Consider the following 24,857-nt stretch of genomic DNA (forward strand, 5'->3'; position numbering starts at 1 on the left):
TTTCTTGCTACTACGTACTTTTTTTTTTTTTTTTTTGGTTGTGTTGTAATGAAATAGAGAGAAGAAAGTATGAACTTATAAGATTTAAGGGTAGAAAATAGATGTCCGAGTCGGTTTAGGTTTTTACTAACTTGCAACCTAAGAAAAGTCGAAAAGCTAATGCTAGTATAGGATTAATGTTTCCTAAATTTGCGTATTGTACTAATTTTATAGATTATACAATATCTACTTATTTTCATAAAATATATCTTGAAATCTTGCAATAGATTTTCTATATGTTCAAATTTCTAATCATGTAGTGCTACCATATACTTTAAATCAAAAAATTGTGGATAATATAAATACTCAAATGCCGCTAAGAGCTAGTTTTGTGCTCGGTGGTGTCCTAGATAGCAAAAATTTTAGACCTGAATGCCAATTCTTAATACATACGAGGCATATCATTAATGCAATTACGAAGTACGGAGTATATTTTATGAGATACATATAATCCTTTTTTAAGTAGGATATCATTGAGTTATGTAAGAGCAATAAATATTATAGGAATAATCTCCACATATAAGAAACAATTGCATACTTTATGTAGTTTCTTTGCTAAGATGATATTTATACCCAAATAATTTAAAGAACACAAATAAACTTGTTTAAAAAAACAAAGGTGATTTTCATTAAGTTGGAGATTATAAAGAAACTATATAGAGTTCGATAGTCTAATACCCAAATAATTTAAAGAATACAAATAAAATTAAGGTATTCAAATAAATTAATCTCTTAACCTTCTCCGATCCTTTCTTTAAAATTGCATGACAAGAGGACATGTCAAGATGAAAAAAAATAAAAGAGTAATACACTAATACATACTTGTATGAATTATTGAATACGTTTATGGTGTTGATAAACCAGTAATTGACAACGCATTAATTAAGTATAGTACACGATGTAAAGCAGAGGTGGCATATGTTGAATATGAGACTAGAGTACATTTTGCAGAAGCAGAACAGAATTTTATCATTACACCCATTATTCCCTTTTCCAATCGCACACATTGCTGTAATATGAACATACAAAGAAAATTGCTGATTTTTCAGCTATCTACAGTCTACAGATACATAATACACCACCGTTTGCAGGCTTTGAGCTAGGTCACAACACCAACACAAAGTCAAAAGAATTACAATGTCACTATACCTCATTAGATTCACACCACAGGTTTACTACATCTGGCCGTGGCTGCTGAGATCAAATCTTGCACTTGTTTCGAGCAGAAACTGATAACCACCACAACCGGAATTCATCTGCTGCTATAATTATAATGTCTGCCAGTGATTATAGCGATGCCTATTTGTGGCACGGCTATACACAGTACAACTAAAATTATCACTGGTTAATAAGTACAAGGTCTGAAATGTTAAACACCAACGGCTTCATAATGTATGCTTTGATCTCAGCAACATCAGCTACAACCTGCATTATTGAGATTAAGACATAAATGTATTACAATATTGATATTTGCATATAGATTAAGCATCTATGTTTGCGTAAAAAACCACAGTATTTTGACTGATCGAGAGGTTATGCTTTTTCTATGCTCAGACAATTTCTTTGCCTGCCCTCTTTACTTTGGCTGGCCGGTAGACAAGTGCTTGGCTGGTCAGGCCAGCTGTGAAGTACAAGAATGCATAATTGCGTATCCCAGGATGACAAAACCATGAAAATTCCATGTTTCAAACAAGCTTTGATGTTGAGTTTCAGAAATTGATGAGATGGGACAAGGATATACTGCTTGTTTGAGCAAAGCAAGATAACCTACACTTACAAATTAACAAAATCCAACTTCACCCACTACAAATGTCAAAATTAGGCAAACATGTAGACAATATTAGCTAGGTGCCTAGGTGACAAAAAAACTATATAATGCGAGGCTTAAACATTCACCTGTGTCCTAGGAAGAGACAGGAAGATGTATACTTAGGTCATCCATATTTGTGCAGCCTTCGATCCTCAACCCGTGCTCATTGGCCAGATGCAGAAGGCAGATAAAACATAGATGAGGGGATATGTCACGGGCTGCCGCTGCACCACAATCATCAGGGAAGGTGGCCAATACTTGGTTGAATGATATGGCCTCTTCATGATCATTCTGACAATGTAGCACAGAAGAGACATCAAAATTTTAAAATCAAAGCAAATTCAAAACAGATCAATATACCTATCTTCCATCAAATTAAGAGCTGCAAGGCAAAATATGTTTGAACATTCCTCCAGAGTCCCCCCAACCCCCACAGTTCTCTCCTGGGACCTAAGTCACCTAAGCTTGCCAATTCATACACAGGATCTCTTCTAATTCAGACACATGACCACATATCATTCTTATTCATCTCTATTTTTCCTTTAATATATTGAAAAAAGGGGGAGGAGAGGGGGGGGGGGGGGGGGTGGGGGGGGGGAGAGGTGGAAGGCAACAATAATTGTGTGATGTGGATATGTAATTTGTATAAAGCTATACTACAACAAAAGCACATGGTAGTAAAGGCCAATAATCCTTAGAATGAAGCTAAATAAGTGTACTCACCGTTTCAGGTGCTTGAACAAACCCACCTATGTGATCCCAAAGTGTCTCCTTCAGCAAATGTACATCAACTTGCTTTGCCGTTTTATCATACTGAACTTCGATTTTGTTAACCTAAATTTGGACATACCTGATTAGAGCATGCTTGTTGAATCAAATAGAAAGAAACTATTAGGAAATCATTCATGAGGCCATGAAACAAACCAATAGAGATGTCAACCCAAAGGAATTAGTATGAAATAGGTGACATAATTAGGAAAAAATAATTTCATCCCTAACTACTACTGTAGATAGTAGCAAAAACAATCAGACAAAAACAACATGACCCACTTAGCGCAAGTACCAAGATAACATGGATATTTCTGGGACACCATCAGATTTTTTCCTCCATAAGATACACTGGCAGAAACAATGGCAGAAATTGAGCTCAGACAAACCTGGCGAGGTTGGGAGATCAGTATATCTTGTTCCTCTATGTCACTATGAGCATCATTATCTGGGCCACTATAAGCACTTTCATTGTCCCATGCAGAAAACGCTCCACTAAAACCACCTCCTTCTTCCCAGGACCCATTATCTTGAAAATTTATGAAAAGGAAAGACAAAAAAAAAAAAAAAAAAAAAAAAAAAAAAAAAAAGCATGTTCAATAACGTTACGAAGTGTCAATACCTATGAATTATTTTGTTAAAACATCATCACATGTCAACCTCACTGCTCATGCACTTTACAAAATGCCTTGATTCATGAAAACACAGGATTAAAAATTAATTCAAAATGCCTTGATTCATGAAAAACACAGGACTAATAGTTAATTCAAGAATCACATTCTCAGTAAAAGTGTGTAAGACTAGGACCCCTTAGAGATTCCAGGATTTTATAGCTATATCCGTACGACTGTACCCATAAATTACACTGGAAATTTTCAACATTGTGAAGTAGGAAGTTGGATGGCAAAATTAAGTAGGCCCAGGGTAAGAATGCACCCAAATCACTTATCTCTATCCATTCCTAAACTGTGAGAAAGATTGTTGTTCATCTTAGCAAGGTTTGGTTCACTATATCCAGAATGAGGAAAAAAAAATATACTGAGAGTTGTGTAGAGCTGGTGAAAACTGACTTAACAAGAGAGGAATAAACACAATAGAAACAGATGTGTTCAATGTTCTAAAATCCCATCTCTTTATTACATAATTATTCAAACTGAAAGAGTACGAATCAGAAAAATGAGGCAAAACTTGTACTTAATTATGGCAACAGATTACATAATATAGGAGGTGCTTAAGTGTGAGTGTGTAACTAATAATATGGAAGAAACAACCAAAAAGAGAAAATAGCAATTGTATGAATCAGCATAAAGATAACAGGAGGGATTCAAGGACATGGTACACTGAAGTGACAAAGGCGGAGAGGGAAATAGATGAGAAAAGGATAAGCTTAATATAATTTAATAGGTTATACCTGTCACTCTTCTTCGTCTTCTCTTCCCAAGGCACTGCAATACAAAAGAAATCAAAAGAGAAGAATCAACCTTAGAGGAGTTACCACAAGCAGTGATTGGTTTCAGATGTATATCATAGCCTATCCACATATATTAGGCTATTCAATTACAGAACCCAGACACCGAAACATAGCCTACAGTTCTACACTTCAATGCTTTCAAAAGATTACAATTTACAACACAATCCCTACAGTCATAACTCAAAAGACAGTAGAGGAGACAGGACACAAGAATTTCTCAAGGGAAATGCTTTAATTTGCTGAAATTACATTTTAGTGCAGAAGTATGTCCGCTTCCTCCATTCAATAATGAAGTTAAAAGATTAGGCAATTAGCTGATTCCCTCCGTTTAGTTCATTATACAACAAACAAAATTTTAAAAGGAAAAAAAGTATCCATATATAGGGTCCCTAGGAATATTTGCAAATTCAGCTCAAATGTATACTAATTCAATACTGCACTGCATCAATATAATGCAAAAAATTATTTTAAGCAGATGTACAGCAACCCAAGCTATCAGTCCAATTACCTGAGATAACAAGCTACTCATCCATTATATTTCCTAATCTGATGTACTAACACAAAATCACAGATGAAACACTTATTGAGCTGCTGTCAGGGCATATAACAGCAAAACTAATGCTCAAATATTACAACCACCTAAGAAACTGATTGGCTGAGAACCCAAATCCACCTTCTATTAAGATTACAACTGATTGACAGCACTTCTAATGCTTAAATATTACAACCACTTTTCTTCAAATTTAATTCATTACATTAAACAAAAACAAATCAACAAAAATATAGAACAGCTTAACTGAGAGTCTGAGATTGCAAAACTTTTTACCTACTAAATCAAGCATAAGATGTCTATAGACTCCAAACTTGGCCTAATAACCCATATATTTTCATCATATTCAGTGAAAGCTTCCATAAGGTTTTTTTTTTTCCAATACTGGGAAAAAAAGCCAAAAAAAAAGCCAAAAAAAGGAATAACAGCAACACTTTATCTAATAAAAAAAAACACAGGTAGTCAGGTACATATGTCACCAGAGCTCTTTCCATGACATCACTTCAATTTTATGTCGAGTATTATAGTAGCTCCTGCATAGTTTATGAGTCTGTTCAATTATGTTGGATTCATTTGTATGTTTTTTTGAGGTCTTTTGTTTCAGGATAAGTTTGCAATTCTATCTTCATTGGTGTATATGCCTTTGTTCCCCTTCACACTACCTAACAGGATAGCTGAATTGAATGGATCCTTCTTAAACCCCCCCCCCACCACCACCACAACAACAAAAAAGAAAAGAAAAAAATACATATATTACCATCACATTTGGAAGAAGAAACAATTTCACAAGATCCTCAGGATGGTAATGACAATCCTCTGGAAGTTTGTTGGAGCAAGGCACTTTTTTGGCAGGAAGCAGTAAAGATTTGGGATTTTTGGGAGGTGCAAAAATATCGGGCAAGTCTTCATCTAAAGTTTTTGTCAAATTGATATCTGCTTCTGAAGCTTTTTTCGTTTTCTGCCTCTTGGCTGCAGCAACCAATTCACTGTCTTGAGCAGTAACACTCTCCGTACCTGCAGCTAGAATCAAAGCCAAGTCAACTTCTGCATAAAGCACAGATTAATTAGGAAAGGTGGAAAAAAGTGAGCAGGGAGTTTCTCAACTAACTTTTAGACTTTCGGTACTTCCAATGGTCAGGTCCAGCCCATGCATTTTGAGTTGATGTAATTCCAGAAACCCCCAAAAGAAGGGAAGCAACATTGTCAAATCTGTCAAATTCATCAAATTCGGTAGACATAGAAGCTTCTTGTTCCTACATATCCAAATATTTCACTTTACAGCATTAATAAATTTAATGTATATTAGTCAACTTTGGTAAAATCAGAAATATCCAATACATTCTATGTAAAAGAAAAGGAACAAAATAAGCAATTACATCAAAACTCAAAAATCTGATATCAAGTTATCAACTAAGCGTGACAAAATACCTCATACTGATTATTCAAGTGCTGATCACTGATGTCAAAACATTCATCAGCATTGTATGCATCATCGTTATTATCAAATGGGCATGCCTCAGCATGATCATATGAACCGTCATCTAGCTCACAGCCTTTATCATCATCTGCTTCATTAACGCTTGTAAACTCTGAACCCCCATTCAACTCAACTGTGACATCATCAGTTGCATCAACATCACATACAGAGTCCTGACTACTCTGGTATTGCCTTTGTTGCAAACTATTATCATCAAGCTGCTCCGCTATCGCATTAAAAGTAGGGCATATATCTTTCTTTGTGTTCATGTTTGTCACCATCTGGTCAATGCAATCTGCCAAAGAACAAGAGTAAAACATTCGGCCAACAGATGCAAAGATAAACTGAATAACTTTCACCTACTTACCGCCAACAAAAGAGATGTCAATAAGATTGGAAGAATTAGTATCATTAGTAGAAGAAATGCACTTTGCTGGGACTTCTTGTGAGTCAAAAAGTACTCGGCACCCTCCATAAATTCCAAGGTTGTTTAGAAGAAGACCCTTTGCCCCACCCTCATCAAATTGCGCAGTTGTCTGGTGATACAGAGGGTCCACAGCAAAAGAAACTAGAAAACAATAAAAAAATGTGAATATCATAAAGCAAAGTGAGAGGAACACGAGCTTGAATAGACAAATGGGCATCTATGTCCATTACCATCAAGCTTCTTGACATTCAAAGCCTCAAAAGATGATTCCAGTGTTGACAGAGGTGATAACTGCAAGTGCATCCATTAGCATGGGAAAAAATAATAAACCCAACACCATTATGATCAAAAGGAAAGATAAACGTATTAGGAAAAAAAAAAAATCAACCTTCTTCTCTGACTCCTTTTTGGGCTGATCAACATCTTGCTCATTGCTTTCACTGTCTCCTGCTAAAGTTTCTGCCCAGCCACCAATATATCATATAACATCAGACCAAACAGCAAGAGAAAAATCAAATGTACAAGGAATGTTCAAGATGCTACCTTACAAAAGCAAACTGAAACACTTAAGGTCTTTAGCAAACAAGGGAACTAGAATTAAGGTGCCAGCAATTACCTCAGCACAATAAATCTTATCCTTATATAAGGAATCACATATGAGCAAACAGTTCTACCACTAATACAGGCATACAAGGAAAATACTCAATTCTAATTTGACCACTTCAAAACCTTTGCTTCTCTTGCATAATAATTAATAACAACCAACTTAGCAATGATGGCGCATTAAGTTTCACACATATGCCAAACCTTGTTGATCTTCAAGACCAGCTCTACTGATTCCACCAAGGACTTTATATGCTTCGGAATGTACAGAATCTACCCTCAGTGCGTATATCTTCACCCCAGCTTCCAGTGTGCAACTTGCCTGCGCAACAATGATAGAGATTTAGAGGTTATGAAAGACACTTAAGGAAGACAAGTTTATACAATGTTTGGTAAACTCAATTGTTATCCCCAGAACCACTTAAATTAAGGAGAACTAGATAAATCATAATTGCTGATAAAGCTGATTCTCTGTGACTCAATGCCTCTAATTGCCAATGAATCCTTTGTTCTTTGTTCTTATTACAGATAAGTAGAACCGCAAAGAAACCCATGTAGATAAAAAGTCGGAAAAAAAGTATAAGTATACATACAATCATCAATAAACACAATCAAACATCCATCATCCATGACAATTCCACAAGGATCAAAACAAAGAAGCAATGGTATCTAAATGCTTGACATACATTCCAATGTCAAACACACATATTTCTCACTTGATTATCACAGAACATTATCTCGTTCATAGCAAATGGCACTGTATAGAATTTGCAGAAATGCGTTGTAAGGTAGTGTCTTACTTTTTGAAAGTTGGTTTCAGCATCATCCTCATCTTCAACTTTGATAATCTCACTGAGATGATCGATAAGCTTCAGTTCCCAGGTATTCTTCTGATTGATTTTCTGTATTCCCAAAATAAAAATAACAATTCAATAAATAACATAGACCAACTTTGGGTAGTACAACGGAACGATCCACTAACTATCTCTCCAAAGAACCAAAATAGAACTCTAATTCAAAAAAAAATCATCAACTACCCTCACCCCCTTGACATACATAAAAAAAGTGGAGTTGGGGGGGGGGGGGGGGTGGGGGGAGAGCAAATTATGGTTTTCTAGGGCTCCTAAGTCCTAACTATCACCTTGCTCAATCAGAATATAAGATTTTCCAACATGGTGTAAAATGGCACAAAAAATTTGCAACAATGAAACAAAAGGTTTTTTTTCTTTTCAGTTTATACAATGTCCCCAAAAACCATATATTCAAAATTAAAACAAAACAATCTAAATTTAGTTCTTCTGTGTTCTGACAACCAATAAACTCACTGACATAAACTTAATTCCTTAACTTCCAACAATTCCCCTAAAAAATAAATTAATTACAGAAATCCAGCATCTTTACTAAAAATTCATGAATTTAATCTACAAAAATCGAGCAAAGTAACAATATACGAAATAGAACTCAGAAGTCAAGAAAGGGTATCGAATACAGTACATTAAGCTACACCAATTCAAGCAAAAAAAATAAAAAATAAAAAATAAGGGCATTTGAATTTCACAAATTACAGTTCAATAGAATTAAAAAAAAAAAAAAAATACACTACACCAATCCAAGCAGAAACCCAGATTTTACCCAAAAAACACTAGAATTTCAGATCAAGAGCAGAAAAAACTTCGAATATGGGCGGAAAAAAAAAAAGGAAAAGAGAGCAGACATTTTCACTGGCGAGCTTGATGCAATTACGAAACAAGTCCATAATTTGATCACCATCAAGGCAAGAATTCGAGGGAGAAGAAGGAGGAGGAGAGAGAAGAGCATCTTCGGCGAGTTTACGGCGAACAGCGGCGGCGCGTGCTGCACGTGCTTGAGCGCGTTCAAGTTTGTCGTCGTTTGAGCCTAAGAAGAAGGGGCTTTTTGGAGATTGTAAGCGAGTGGAAATTGAAGCTCTTCGTTTTTGTAATGTTGGATTTGGACTTAGGGTTTCCGCCATTGTTGAAGCTTTGAATTTGCTTTTTGGTTTTGTATTTGGAGAGGAGAGAGAAAAGGGGGGGAAGATGGGGTTTTTGAATTCTGGGGAAATTGAATAGTTTTTAGTGTTGTTTGAATGTGAAGATGATGATGGAGTTGGGTTGGTAAATACGGCGTCCTTTTGTCCATGTTAATTTTATAGGGGCAAAATTGTCATTTCAGCTAATAAGTTAGGGTTAATATTGTAATTTTACTTAAGAAATCAATGAATTCAAGCAATTAAGTTAGGGTTAATACGAAGTATTGTAATTTTATTTAAAAAGAATTTCTCGATGGAGAAATGGAAGAACGTTAATGAAGAAATCGAACATGGCTTAAAAGTTCAATGGAGGAGGACTGCACAGTACACACCCTACATTTGGGGTTTAACCATATTCTTCGTTCCTCCATTTTCTCTTAGGTTTTCATTTACAAAATATAGTGGTGAAAGTGGTGGTTTACACTTTACAAGTAGCTTCAACGAAAGAGAAAAACGCAACTACACTACTAACTTCGATAGAGGAGGAGGAAAGCACGATTATTAAGAAGAAAAGGATGAATAAGGAGACGAAGAAGATGGAGGAGGAAAAATACGAGTATAAAATATTCATCCTTCCTTTTATTTACAAAAATACAATTTTGAAAACACAAGAAAATGGAGGACACTCATATTTGGTTCATTGGTTGCACATTAAAAAAGAGCTAACCCTAAAATATCTCAACATGAGATACATTGATGTATCTCAAAATGACATATTTGTAAATAAGAGAAACTAAATGAATTTTTTAATACTTTTTTTTTTTACCATCTTTTATGCTTTCTTCTTCTTCTTACCCATCTTTTTCATCCTCATCTTCTTCATGCTTCATCCCTCCTCCTTCATAAAAGTGGGCCATGAACAACCACGGTCACCACCATATTATCAGCGGTTTTGTCGCCAATTAAACGAAAACCCTAACTATAAAGGAGAAAAGAAGGGCAAGGTTAATCCTTAACGGGGAAGATTTAGATATCCTCCATTGAAGGCCCTTGAAGCTTTTTTATTTCTCTATTGAAGTTCTTCCATTTTTGGTTGAAATTCTTCAATGCTCCATTGAAGCCTTCTGTTATAGCTTGAAAATACAGATTTATTTTTTAAAATTACAAAATTAACCCAAATTATGCACTAGAAATGACAAATCTGACCCTTTGAGATACATATCAAGGATCTCATGTTAAAAATTGAGATACTTGTATTTTTACCATTAAAAAAGGGGGAATTAATTCCTATGAATTTATATAGCTAGTATTCATATGAGCTTGTTGTTTGATTGACAACAAAAGGTTAAAATGGGGAAATTGATCAATACAACAACAAAGCCTAAGGGCATGTTCTCTTCAGCTTAATTTCAGTTTTGTTCAACTCCAATCATTTCAATTCAATTTAGTTCAATTCCTAGTTTCCATTCTCTAAACAATTCATTTCAGTTCAATTTAGCTCCAATCAGTTCAGTTTAGTTCAATAAATCAGAACAGGCCCTTAATCTCAAAATGATTTGGGATAGGCTAACATACGTTCAAGGCGATCATCTCTACCTCCTTACTTCTCACGCCGCTAAACTTACATTTCGAGGCATAATCCAAATTGATTTTCCAAAATCTTCACACTTCTCTTTAACCTTTTTAATGATATTGAAAATCAAAGGTAAATTTTGAAAACCGTTCAAATTCAAAACAAAAAATCTGGACACAGATAGAATAGACACCATTTGTCCATCTTATTTGTATTGACAGAGTACAGCTTTAATAGAGAGATAGGTGATCCACAAAAAACCTTCTTCTCCATTGACATTCTAAATTGAAAATTATGCAAGTATAATTTGGGCCATGCTTTTTTTTCCTTGAAGAAAAAACTAGGCACGCACACAATCGTATACAACAACTTTCTTTATCTACAACTTTTACCAAGATCCAAAACAGAAACAATAGATACATATGGTTAACTCTGGACTAAAATTGGCAGTCCTAAAGAAATTGGTGAAACTGGAAAATTTTAATAAGATGGCACTAATACTATCTACTATATATATGACAAATTTTGAGGAGGGATTGCGATTTCGTTCAGCTGTGTTTGATCAACAGGATAACAAAACTGACGACAGTTTTGCTGCTTGAGCTTGACTGTCCTTCAGCAAACCATAAAAAATGCCCATGCTGCTCAAACTCTTACAGTTGCCACAGGATTAGGAATTGCAGTCAGTTTTTAGGGCACCTATCTGTAAAACTTCATAAGGTAAGCAACAACACAGCCCAATATAGCACCTGCTCCAACCTGCATTGGCATGATAAAAATTCAAAATACATTCTCCAACTCAACCAAATTATAAACTCCAATATCTCTTTATAACTCCAACTGCAAGTAACATATTTAAACAATTAAAAAGCATGTGTTGAGGGCCTTGAGGAACCTAGAAAATACATTCAACATACAAGATAATATGACGAGGAATTCTGATTTTGAAATGTTTGGAGATTTTGAGTAATATGATCAAGGTTATTCTTGAAATTCCAGTTTATAATAAACTTATCATATTTGAACAAGGCAACTTAAGGGCTTTAAAACCTTTGCCACCACTCACCAGTCACCACTGCCAAAATGCCATATCAAATAGACTGAAAAAATATCAGACATTGGATTCTCTTTGCACTATTTAACAATGACAGGAAAATTGCCACAATAAAATTTCCAGCAGACGCAGTATCCATCGTGAATGAGAAAATCTAGATAGATTTTATAATGAAGGAAAACATGCCAATGCAATAATTATAAAAGCTATCATAAAAGCTCAACAAACCTGTAGAGGAGTATGACCCAATGAGTCTCGCAGAGGTTTACAATTAGAAAGAGGATGTTCAGGAGGCAGCTCACAAACCATTTGATTCAATAACTGCAACAAAGAAACAAGCATCACCAAATTTGGAAAGAAGAACACCAAAGAAATGTTTTACTAAACTGAAAATGAGAATTCTTTGTACTTCCTCCGTTTTTTTTAGTTGCATCACTTTTGTTTTCACGGACTCCAATGCAATTTTTGAAGTAAATTGAGGTAGAGAGAAAAAACAAATGGGGTCCATGTGGTAGGAGAGAGAATTTATTAATTAAAAAGGAAAGTGATGCAACTAATTTAAAAAAATGGAGGAAGTATTAGAGGTTTCCTAGAGTCTTCTCAATCTCCACTACGGAAAAGCTTACAATTTCAAAGAAAAATATATACAAATAGAGTATCTCCAAATCCAAGCCAACTTACTTGAGCTTGCTGACCAGCATGAAGTCTCACACCAGAGGCATCATACATCACCTGCCAAGCAGAAAACAAAAGCTCATTACAACACGTATATTTACCTTGTTGAAAAGTAAGTGATACAAGACATGTTAGTGCATCAAATCTGACAAGCATTAGTGAGTGCTGACAACCAAATCCCTACCTAAATCCTTATACATGTATAGAAACAATTTCTTTCCAGGCTAAAGCACGAAAGGGGGAAATTTTTAAGTTATTAGTCAATCTTGGGGAAAAAATGCCTGACTGTGGCCTACAAATGACACTTTTAAGCCATGCTTGGATTTAGGGTAGAATATTAAGGGGGCAATAAAAGTCAAACTTAAAAAAACATAAGTAATTAGAGGTGGTGTTGTAGGAGACAAGGTGTTTACAAATGAAATAAGGTAGTTATGCCATGAGGGCAACAGTTACCCACCCTCCCCCTAGTGTAACTATTACCCCAAAATGAGGGTACTACTGTAATAGTTACTCTTTCTTCACCTCTTACCACACACCATCACTACATAATTTTCCTTACAATCATACTATCACTATCTCATCCTTCCCTTATATTCATTTTCATATTACTTAGTTTGACTTTATTGCCTTGGTAATACATCTCCCTCAATCCATGCATGCTTTAGCATAAAAAAAACAATGTTGTATAATTCAGACATGTGAGAACAAATATATGTTTTGGCAGTATATTTTGTGATTTTGCTGCTGTTGAATTCAAAATCCAAATTTGATTTATCATCCAATCACACCTCGTTGTTCATGTGACTAAATTATATGTGCCTTCTTACAAAAGTGAAATAAAACTATCTTACCAAATATTAAAAATGTAATCTTGATGAATATGCATTTGATTTGGCTTCATGCTCAAACACATATCACAAATTGTTTTTTCTATAGATAAATATTCACTTGACTAGGCTTCAGGCTTTCTAACATTACATATTATAATGTTTCTGAGAGAACTAAGTTAGGCATTTTTTCTTGGGCCATAACCCCTAATCCTTGTTCCCATATCCTAGTTGTCTCCCTCATCTTGTCAAAAACAAGTGGTTTGATCTTTAAATAAAAAAACATGTTTTATGACAGCTGAGGGAAGGAGGGAAAAACATCTATAAATGAAGAAAGAGTATTATCCCTTCCTTTCCAATCCTTTCCTTTTCTTCCCATTCCCAATTCTTTTCCATTCCTTCAACTAAAGCCAAACATACCTCAGCTGAATATCCTAGTTATAAAAGTCAAACCGAAAAATTATAAAAGAAAAGACTCCTCCAAGTCTCCAACATGAAGGTATATGAAAGAATTATATATCAAAAGGAAAAGCATGAGAAATTACCGAGCTTAAGTTGGCTATTCCTACTATTTAAGGAATCTCAAAAATTCAAAATTGTTGAGGCAATTGATTCAAGACAATGAAAGTTAAACTTGAAGAATGAATCAGCATGCATCCAAATATGAGTTTTGCCAAGAACTTCAAAAGTTTCAGTTTTTACTTTTAAGTGATCAGTATAATATCAATGGATTGAACTATTATTATTAGTTATCAGTTTTAAGTAAAAACAATACTCTTACAGAAGCAACAAGCACTGCATTCATCAGACAATCCAAAAATAATAGGCAGCATCCCATAAAGGATAGTGTGAAGTACATCAGGTTAAGAAGTACATACAACGCAAGCCAAAACGACAGCTAGAGCAAATGCCGATCCACCTGTTCCTTCTTGCACACCAATTGCCACGGCAAGAGCTGACACACCTGCTGAATGCGATGATGGCATGCCGCCAGAACTTAGCATCCTTCTAGAATCCCATTTCTTTTCTTTGAACCTGTCAATTTAAAAATTAAATATTGCAAAAGGAAGAAACTTGAGATAGGGATTCAAAGAAGATATGTTCAAAAGCACAAATTATAAGGACTTGTCAACCAATGGGTATCAGGCAAATATTCTAACAACAAAATATTCCAGATCCTTGAAACACTAACAATATCAAAACTGCTTCTATAATACATTACTCCATAGTCCATACCTATCAGCTATCACAATCCACCTCATGAAACAATCCCTAACACCGAAAAGGGCAAAAACCGCAAGAGGTGTTACAGGAGACATTTGCACATAACTTAAGTAGATTACAACTGAAACAAAATATAAAACTCAAATGCATAACAAAACATGCATAACTAATTATACATACTAAACAAAAGATCGCAACTTTGACTAAAATCTAACATTAAAACCATCGAAAACAGTAATGAAACTCTAATTAAACAATCAACAAAACCCAATTCACACAAACACATGATAATCATGATCTACACATTCAAGTAGCTAAATGTAATCAAATCAACAAAATCCCACATCAAAATTCAAACATCAAAATTCAAACAAATTTATAAACCCTAATCACAAACAACACAAAATCAAACCCAATTGACCTAGAATGCAACAACCCCACATGATCCAAGCCCTTCAAACAGTACAAAATGCAATGAAATCAAACAATTTAATAGATTGAAAGAAAAATTGGGGATAAAAAATTACCAAGAGGTAAAGATCTTAAGAAATTGAGCCAGAGAAATAGCAAGAAGAGCAGAAACAAGAGGGAAATTAGGAGGGAACATTAACAATTGATCTGAGGAATTTGATGAACTTGAACTTGCTATTAATGCGTCTATATTTCTTCCTGTCATCACCTCCAACTTTCTTCTTCTGCTACTTCTTGTTCGGTTATTCCACCAGCAGCAACAACCACAAGAAGAGAGAGAAAGAAGGGGAGGAGAGAGAAAGACGTTTTTTTAGTGAATTTTTTTTTTTGTTTGTTTTGGGTATGGTTTGAATGTTTGATGGGAAGAAAATAGAAAATTGGGGAGTTTCAATTGGTTAGACTCAGAAGGTGAAGGTGTCTTCTCTGGTGCTACCGTGCTATAGCTCATTGTCGAAATTTCGTAATATACTTGTACACTATTCGAATGTACCAAGTATAAGCCAATCTAAATTAGTTGAGTTGGTTAAAATTTCGTGTGATATGAGGGTTATTAATGGCTATATTTAATCGGGTTGATGATTTAATTACGAGTTGGGCCACTTGGGATGCATGTTTTCGAGTTGGAAATAAAACAGGTTTATTTGTTTAATACTTTATATTAAGGGCTTGTTTACTTGACCTTATAAAAATAAATTTCAGATCTAATAAGTTCAAACAAATTACAATAAGGTTTAATAAGTTTAAGAAGGTCTAATAACTTCAATAGGTTAAATAAGTTCTAATCAGGTCTAATAATGTATCTAATAAGTTTCAATAAGATCCAATAACTTCTAATAAATTCAATAAGTTCTATACTATATATTAAAAGGCGTTTCTAGAATTGTCCATATGCCACATGTACCCTTCTTACACTTTTATCATGTCACATCATCATTCAACAACCTCTATCATTATGCAAAGAGATTTGAACACCAAACCTCATTGAATGAAAACCATATATATTACCATCTTAGCTAGAAATAAATTGTGTTATATTAGCCCACATCTATATATATAAATACATACACATACTAAAATGTAGAATAAAATCCAAAAATATCCAAAATAAGTTATTGTTGTCATTACATGCTAATTATTCTCAATGAAAAAAATTAACAAGTCTGTTAAAGCATCTAATATAAAAAAAGAAATCATTCAAAGTATTATCCCGGAGCAAAGCCGGGGTCATGCACTAGTTATGAATCTGAATGGTGAGTGAAGGAAACTCACTAAACAATTTCTCCAAAAATGTCGAATATTCAAGCTATGTGTTATGGTGTGAGAGATATCCCACAACCGTAATTTTGATAAAAGAATGTTTTTGACTGTACTCTATTAATAACTTTTAATTAAATTTATTACAAACCAACAAATAAATAAATAAATATACATTGAATTAATTATTCAAGTAAGTTGCTGGGTGGCTAAGTCCAACCTACACATTAAACTATTTCCAGTTTTTACTTACAAATTTAGTGGGCTGGACTTATACCACCAATATGCCAAGTGACATGTACTATTATACTATGTCTAGTGTTAAGCCCACGTACATGTGGATTGGCAAAGCCTGGTCATAAACCACCATTTCTAAAAAGGAGGTTCAAGCATAGTTGAGGTTCATATGTCCATCGTGAAAGATCATGTCATGCACTCGAGCCTAAGCATTTTTTTCTTGACGTATTTAGTCGTGTTGACGTATTGTATTGTATTGTGCTTATGTTTTGTTCAACAAAAATGTAGCCCAAACACAACCCAGTACACACGATAACGTGTTATGCTTGGCTTGGATAGACCCAACCTTATGTAATGTTTAGCTTCAATCATGTAAATGCATTATCCTTTTTATTGACCTATTAAGGGAGCTAAGTTATGGGACAATAGTAGCATATATTCGTTCAGTGTTTTATAAAAATAAAATTTGATCAAATTAAAATCATCAAATACAAATAATGTTAAAAGATAAAGTAGAACAATTATGATTTAAGATATCGTTGGGCCAGGATGGCCCATGGCACAATTTGATCCAACCTAAAATAAACATTGTGTGAGACAAATACAAGGTAGACATGATACAATGCGCTACTATGATTATTGAGATATGGGTGAAGTTTGAGTTATATTTTTTGAAGGGATATGACAAGGTATAATATGGCACAAAAATAATTAATTATGTTAGACACACAAATATAGCATGACACAACAAGGTGACATGTGATCTTTAAATAATGTTTATGCCGCATTTTGAAAATTTAACACAACACATAATGACCTTGATCGTGGGCTAAACTTAGCCAAACCCAAGACGGCTTGATCTAACACAACCCATATCCATTCTACAGAGTTAGTTAACTCCGTTAATTTGTATATAGAAGATAGAAAGCGAAGGGTGAAAAATCTACTACAAAAATATTCAATGTAAAATGCTCACTTGATAGCTGTTGTATATTTATGGATGAATGAGATCTTGCCTACATTTTTAACAATAAATCCTCTTTTGCCATCTCCTAATAATAGTAGTATTTTCCATGTCCACAAAATTTAGAGGGGACCAAATCAAGTATATTTGTTTGAGTATGAAATATGCTTTTAATATTCAATTGGCTTGATTCTCATAAAATGCAGTAATTAGTCAGCTAGAAAAGTTTTAGACCGCAAATAAAATAATATAATGGGAGGATTTTTGGGTTTGAATGTCAGATGCATTATGTCCGTGGAAATTTGTTGGCTTTTTTGTACCATGGTTGACTACGAAATAACCACGAGGTTCTTGACGATAAAGAAATGGATTATATGATCTACCGGTCTACCACTAGAACATGCTTTTACCCTCGAGCTACAAGAAAGCCGCAACAATTTAATATATTAAGTGGAAAATTATAATTAGATGGACAAAAATGTCGTAGCATAATATTTTCGTAAATATATTACCAATTGTGAGGTTTATATTTAATTAAAATTGTTGAATTATTAACAATTTTTTATCACTCAAGAATATGTTTTATACTATATCAATAAACAAATTTATATTATGCATGTAGTAGATCAATGTAGTACTTGAATAAATAAATAAGTTTATAACATGTTGATATTAGTTTGATTTAATTTGTTCTAAACAAATAAGTTTATACTTGTATAAGTTATATTATGTATTTATTTATACTAATAATTTTGGATAATTAGTACTAAGTAAGTTTTGTTACATTGAAAGTAAGCTTAGACACACTTATTAATAAGCCAAGATAACTTATAAGTTTGGATAAAGTATTCACAATATGAAGAGAAAACCTAAGCTATAGATTATGATGATCAGTATATTCTTAATTTCTTACCAATTCGATCCCAACCCAAACGGCAAAGGCATTAGTTGGCGTGTTTATTATTAACTTGAGATAAAATTAAATTGATTAAATAGTAGTGAAATAACTTAGAATCAACGATGTGTAATATACTTAAAACATTTTTCATTTTTTTTAAAGTTTGAACCAAAAATTGCGAACAATAGGTTTACTCTTACTTAGTCACCTTCCAATTTTCCATGCATCCAAATAGTTTGGGGAGGGCTAAATAATTTTTATGTCACCTCTGTCCCTGATAAAATAACAAATTATTTATTTATTTATTTATTTTTTCTCGAGAAAATGAACATTAGGGCTTGTTTGACATTGTTTTTTATTTTCAGAGAAAACCAAAAACAGGAAATAAAAAAAAGGTGTTTTCACTTTTCAAAATTATCATGATTTAACAAGGTTGACTAATTTTTTTTATTCATTATGTGACATTTATCATATGATTTTTAAAACACAAAAAACAAAAAAACAGAAAACCACAACGATGCCAAACGAACCCAAAAAATGAAGATAATCTTCTTTCAAAATTGAGTTTATTTTTAGTGAAATCTTCTCTGAGCATCCTAAGTCGTTTCTAACTTATTTCGAGCTCAATTTATGAGATCAATCCTCACTAGAGGTAATTTGGGAGAGGGGAATCACTACCCTCAGCAGATGTTGCTGCGTATATAAAATAAATTAATGTATGAAAGATTTCAGTCCGATAAGACACTTTTCCTTAATTTCTAACCACAATAACAGATCAATCCCAAAATTATTTTGAACCCAAAAGGGGAACTCTAACTCCTCTTAGACCCTGTCAAAAAAAAAAAAAAAAAAAAAAACTCCTCTTAGACGCGTAGGTTTATAGTTTATACCGTAAGCATATACGTTGCATGCATAATAACCCCAAAGCATACAACAACCGTTATTTCTCTTTCCCTCTCCTATTGTTTGTTGTCCACATTCAACAAATCACTCACCACCCCTAAATTAATCTCAACTACGTTTCACGAATCACAACCACAACCACAATTCCCCCATTTTCCCCCCTTTCTCAATCCTCTCTTCTTCACTCACCTTTCTATCTATTTAACTCCGCTTTCCTAATCCTTTCTCTCTCCTCAAATTCATCCAATTCTCAATACCCAGAAAAAAACCCAGTTCCAAATTTTGCTGATTTTTGATTTTGATGAAGGAATTTGCTGGGGTTAGAACCCAAGGACAGAGATTTTGATTGCAAACACGGCTATACAAAGAAAAATTCGGCCTTTGCACGCCCGTGATGTGCGACGCAAAAAGGGCTGTAATTGTCTTTTGATTGATCGAGGTAGTCCTTCGTTGCACGGCGGACGCGGCGCCTTGCCTTCCGAAGGCGGCAGCCCTTCCGATCTTCTCTTTCTTGCCGGAGGTGGTTGTTTCTGAGCTTCGTAGTTGTAGTTTATATATATACAAGTAGTTGGTGTAGTTGTATAGAAGAAAGTTTGATTTTTTGAATTTTTTCTGGGGAAGAAGTAGAAGCAAAAGAAAAAAAAAATGTTGAGGATTAAGAGGGTTCCGACGATTGTTTCGAATTATCAGAAGGAGGAGGGAGACGGGTCTGCTCGAATTGTTGGTGGGTGTGGCCGGAATTGTCTCAAAGAGTGTTGCATACAAGGTATTCGATGAAATTCCTCTTTGAATTCTTGTTATTAATTTATATATGGTCTTTTTTTTGTAAAAATGTTTGATTGCAATTATTATGAATGCATGATGTGCTATTGGTATTTAATTGGGTTTTTGTCCTGAAATTTGTGGGAATTTGATTGAAAGTTTGGTGAATTCTTGTGAATGTTTGTCAATGGCGAATTTGGGGAGGGTGGGATATCTATTGCTTTATTAGATGGATGTTGATATTATCTTCATAGCTTACTAGCTTAGGGTCCGTTCGGTATCGTTTTGAAACCTTATGTTGTTGCTATGTTGTACGTATCATGTATGTGTGAGACGAGAATATATTGTAATCAATTAGATTTCACTATAGTGAAGGAACCGTTGGCTGAGCTTAGATATGGTTTGCATGGGGTCGTTGTTGCATTTTGTTGTTCTTGATTGATTTATAAGTGGATGTCTTGGAGAATTGTTTAGAATGTTTCAGATAACATCACTTAGGGGTGATTGTGTTAGCCCCTTAACAGGATTACTTTTTCTGGATTTATGTTTCGTACACTGATTGCTAGGTGCTTGTTATGTGAAAGGTGTTGCATGTAGTTTTGGTTGAGGGCACATTTGCACATTACTGTGATTGATCTTTGTTTGTTGGGACCTGGACTTTCAATAGGTGCCAAACTGCCTTTGTACGCTTACAAGAGGGTCAATAAGATTGGAACTGATAAGGATTTGGTTGTTGATGAGGCAAGAGAGTCTCCTGTTGCCTTCCTCGACTCACTCTTGCTTGGAGAGGTAATTGATACTTCAAGTTAAACAGAGATACAAACCTAATTCTTATTATGTTTAGACACTAGTTTGTACTATGCACTGTATTAATCTTATTCTTAATTTGCTATGATAGTGGGAGGACCGCTTCGAGAGGGGCCTATTCCGCTATGATGTTACTGCTTGTGAAACCAAGGTCTGATATAGCTTTTCCTGTTCTATATTATCATCTTTTATCTCTGTGCTTTTTGTTGGTTTGGAGTTAATTTTTGTGGTTTGGAATACTGATACATCATCATGGATTAACTATAGGTGATTCCTGGTGATTATGGATTTGTTGCCCAACTTAATGAGGGCCGTCACCTGAAGAAACGGCCGACTGAATTCCAAGTGGACAAGGTTCTTCAACCCTTTGATGGTAGCAAATTCAACTTCACGAAAGTTGGGCAGGAAGAGGTGCTCTTCCAGTTTGAAGCAAGTGAAGACGGTGAAGCTTACTTCATCCCTGCTGCTCCAATCGCTGTCGAGAATTCACCAAGCTTTGTTGCCATTAATGTAACTTTTTCCACTGTTATCCAGTGTTAAGAATTATGTTATTTGTGATGTTGCAAAAATTTATTAATCATTTGATGTATTATGTTATTTTGATGAACAGGTCAGTCCTATCGAATATGGACACGTGCTCTTGATTCCTCGAATTTTCGAGTGCCTACCTCAAAGGATTGATTGTGAGAGTTTCTTGCTTGCTCTGAACATGGCAGCTGAAGCTGGGAGTCCTTACTTCCGTCTCGGATACAATAGCTTGGGAGCATTTGCTACCATTAACCATCTCCATTTCCAGGTATTCTATCAGGGCCCTTTTGGTATTCCTTAAATTTTTTATATCTTCATGGATATTGTTTCTCAAATATTAACTGTATGTTTTCCTGAAAACAGGCTTATTACTTGGCTAGCCCATTTCCCATTGAGAAGGCTCCAACCAAGAAAATCACCACCACCAGTAATGGTGTCAAGATATTTGAGCTCCTGAAATATCCAGTAAGGGGTCTTGTCTTGGAAGGTGGGAATTCTCTCCAAGATTTAGCCAAGGAGGTCTCAGACTGCTGCATTTTTCTGCAAGACACTAACATCCCTTACAATGTTCTGATTGCTGATTCTGGAAGGCGGATTTTTATCCTCCCTCAGGTGCTACAAATAAATCCCTTTACCTTTCCCTTGAATTCTTGTCCTTGTCATTTCCTTAGTTATTGACTTATATCTCTTGTTTTTGGATTCAGTGCTATGCTGAGAAACAAGCCTTAGGGGAGGTAAGTCCCGAGCTCCTGGACACCCAAGTCAATCCAGCGGTCTGGGAGATCAGTGGACATATTGTGTTAAAGAGGAGAAAGGACTACGATGAGGCGTCTGAGGGAAATGCTTGGAGGCTCCTGGCCGAGGTGTCTCTATCCGAAGCAAGGTTCGAAGAAGTGAAGGCCATGATATTTGAAGCCATTGCTTGTCCTGTTGTTGAAAATGGGTCAGACATGCTTCTCAAGGAGGCTGAGCTTACATCTCCCCATGCTTCTAGAGAAGCGGATTCCATCAACCCAGCTGCTTCTCCTATGGTGTCCGGGAACCATGAGTGTTTGGTCCAACAGTAATATGGTTCTTCAGCTTATTATTTGCTTCCCTAAATGTTGCAATCCGAGTTTGCATCATCTGTTTTATCTTTATATCAATGAGTCGCTTGTTTTGCTGCTGACAAATTGTTATGAGTAATGTAAGTAATCAACTCATAAAAGTAAAAAAAATTAGGAAAATAGATAATTTGTAAAATGGATCCTATTCATAGCTATTGTTGCCTGTTGGCAATCTGCCTCAGGAGCGATGTTGAACAGGCAATCTGCCTCAGCAGGGATGTAATATAAGTGCGCTTGCCCTGAGCAATTTGGCGCTTGTAAGATGCTGTTATTTGGATTTAATCAAATAGCTTCTGTTAAGTACTGTTATTAATTAGCTTATTGTGTAGTTTAGTTGTTCATTGCAATTGTTTGAGCTGTTCCATGCCTTGCACTTATTTGTTCAGGCAAAAAAATTCAAACAAGATGATGTTTTAAAGTATCTTATAGACCATGTGTGTTCACTCTTCAGACATGTTTAATAAGTACTCTAACCACCTTTTTCTCTTTTATGTTCGTGTTTAAAATATTGCAAATATTTACAAAGTAAAAAAATCTTCTAAATTGCTTCTAAAATAATTAAGCAGAAAAACCAGTCATATTTATTAATATGTGATCAATACGATATTGATGGTTAAAAATGTGTATTGTCGTAAGTAAATAATTAAGACGAGAATGTTAAATTTCAAAAAGACAAATTTCAAAAAGACTGATGAGTATGCTAGATGATGTGAAATGTGTTTCTTTTTAGATATTTGTGACTACTATAACTGATTTCTAAACTGAATTTACTATTAATTAACGGACCATCTAATTTCAGAAGCTAAGGGTATCACAGATTAAGAGGAATTGTGTGGGTTCTACTTGTGACTTGTGAGCAACAAATTCATATATTACTTATCAAATAGCCGACCAAAAGCCTTTCCATGTTTACACCCTAACAAAATTGTGTGCAAGATTGCAAGAAAAGAGCTCCTTTATGCCTTTACATGTGCTCTAATCCGTTAATTTGGGTTTAAAAAGCCAAAAATAACCCAATTTAGGGCCTGTTCATATTTACTTAATTTCAGTTCAGTTCAGCTCCAATCAGTTCAGTTCAGTTCAGTTCCAATCAGTTCAGTTCAGTTCAGTTCAGCTCTTAATTTCCCTCTCACATAAAATATTCATTTCAGCTCAATTCAGTTCAGTTCAGTTCAGTTCAGTTCCAATCAGTTCAGTTCAGTTCAGTTCAGCTCTAATCAGTTCAGTTCAGTTCAGTTCAGCTCAGTTTAGTAAATATGAACAGACCCTTAATACCTTAACTAACAAATATTGGAGGTGGTCCTTCCAATTAATTCACTTAATTTCCATGAGAACTAAGTCATAATCAATCCATGTAAGAAAAGCATGAATGTACCCGTAACTTAGTTGCCTAAAATCCTCTATATAACTCGTTACAAAGCAGACCTTTATTAGTAATGAATGATAATAATGCATCTCAAAATGAAAAATTTAGCCTATACTTTTTATTTCTTGGCACTATTATCTCTATTTGTAGAAGTGAGTGCAAAAAACAACATAGAAGAAGCCCGATTTAATGTCACCAAGGCTAACACCACTTCGCCATGGCTTAAAAGAACCATAAATCCGAGAGCTCAACAACAAGGGTGTTGGAATAGGCCGTGGATTTGCTCAGGAACTCAATTTCCCCCACGGAGATTATGTTGTATGAATCGATGCATTGATATCATGTTCGATCCTCTAAATTGTGGTTTTTGTGGCATAAGATGTCCATTTACATGGCAATGTTGTAATGGATTGTGCATGAATACCAACCTTGATCCTTATAATTGTGGTGGATGTGGGAAAAGGTGTGGACTCGGGAGGCCTTGTGGTTATGGGTTGTGTGGTTATGCTCAACCCTACCCTCCTATCCCATTGCCTCCGATGCTGCCAGGACCGCCTTTCCCCTTTCCTTTCCCTTGGCCTCCTGGATCTACTGGCTCTCAAAATAGTCCCCAAATTTCCAAGAAAGAATGAAGGCATTAACATGCACGGTTCATTAGTTTTTAAGCATGCAAACTAAGACTATTCCATTTGCATGTTCCTTCAAAATTTTCATCTTTTAATTCTTTGGATAGTCATTTCAAGTATTAATACCTTGGAGTAGTAGTCATGTTTCTTATTTTTAGATAAGTTATTAGTGTTTGTTTCATGGTCAAGCTCATAGTTGGAGCAATTTAGTTTGTTTTAGTGTAATAGTTGATTATTTACAGCTATTCACAAGATTTTGAATGATGAAATTAAAATTGTAACCGGCTTTAGCTTTTTATTAAATCATTTATATGGCTATATAATATTATGTTGGTTACTCTATTTTGAAATCTTGTACTTAGAAGGTAATTATTGATCATTCTCAGATTCTATCTTTATATTCGGTTTTTTTTTTTTTTTTTTTTTTTTTTTTTTTTTTTTTTTTACAAA

General features: G+C 34.7%; 3 protein-coding genes across 4 annotated transcripts; 1 reads left to right on the forward strand and 2 right to left on the reverse strand.

Annotated features, from left to right (window-relative positions):
- Window positions 1-1,033: 1,033 nt before the first annotated feature.
- On the reverse strand, window positions 1,034-9,231 carry LOC145576921 (condensin complex subunit 2-like). 2 transcript variants are annotated; one of them, XM_081634618.1, is made up of 14 exons: window positions 8,860-9,231; window positions 7,946-8,047; window positions 7,350-7,467; window positions 6,931-7,001; window positions 6,773-6,833; window positions 6,483-6,683; window positions 6,067-6,410; window positions 5,747-5,891; window positions 5,396-5,658; window positions 4,029-4,062; window positions 3,007-3,146; window positions 2,573-2,683; window positions 1,936-2,140; window positions 1,034-1,464 (listed from the first exon to the last, which is right to left on the reverse strand). In XM_081634618.1, the coding sequence occupies exons 1-13, from the start codon at window positions 9,133-9,135 to the stop codon at window positions 1,943-1,945; spliced, it is 2,064 nt and encodes a 687-aa protein (XP_081490744.1). In that variant the 5' UTR covers window positions 9,136-9,231; the 3' UTR covers window positions 1,034-1,464; window positions 1,936-1,942. The 2 variants fall into 2 exon arrangements, with proteins under 2 accessions (XP_081490744.1, XP_081490745.1); XM_081634619.1 differs by lacking the exon at window positions 1,034-1,464 and adding an exon at window positions 1,620-1,811.
- Window positions 9,232-10,951: 1,720 nt separating this feature from the next.
- Window positions 10,952-15,394, reverse strand: LOC145576922 (uncharacterized). The gene is made up of 5 exons (XM_081634621.1): window positions 15,013-15,394; window positions 14,140-14,296; window positions 12,441-12,491; window positions 11,988-12,080; window positions 10,952-11,464 (listed from the first exon to the last, which is right to left on the reverse strand). Exons 1-5 carry the CDS (start codon window positions 15,159-15,161, stop codon window positions 11,405-11,407), a joined length of 510 nt encoding a protein of 169 aa, XP_081490747.1. The 5' UTR covers window positions 15,162-15,394; the 3' UTR covers window positions 10,952-11,404.
- A 3,959-nt stretch (window positions 15,395-19,353) lies between these two features.
- Window positions 19,354-22,731, forward strand: LOC145574950 (GDP-L-galactose phosphorylase 1-like). The gene is made up of 7 exons (XM_081632853.1): window positions 19,354-19,978; window positions 20,642-20,763; window positions 20,873-20,932; window positions 21,049-21,291; window positions 21,392-21,577; window positions 21,673-21,921; window positions 22,014-22,731. The coding sequence occupies exons 1-7, from the start codon at window positions 19,858-19,860 to the stop codon at window positions 22,374-22,376; spliced, it is 1,344 nt and encodes a 447-aa protein (XP_081488979.1). The 5' UTR covers window positions 19,354-19,857; the 3' UTR covers window positions 22,377-22,731.
- Window positions 22,732-24,857: the final 2,126 nt, after the last annotated feature.

The sequence above is a fragment of the Chenopodium album genome, chromosome 13 (genome assembly GCF_948465745.1).
Source record: "Chenopodium album chromosome 13, dcCheAlbu1.1, whole genome shotgun sequence".
Classification (NCBI taxonomy): domain Eukaryota; kingdom Viridiplantae; phylum Streptophyta; class Magnoliopsida; order Caryophyllales; family Amaranthaceae; genus Chenopodium; species Chenopodium album.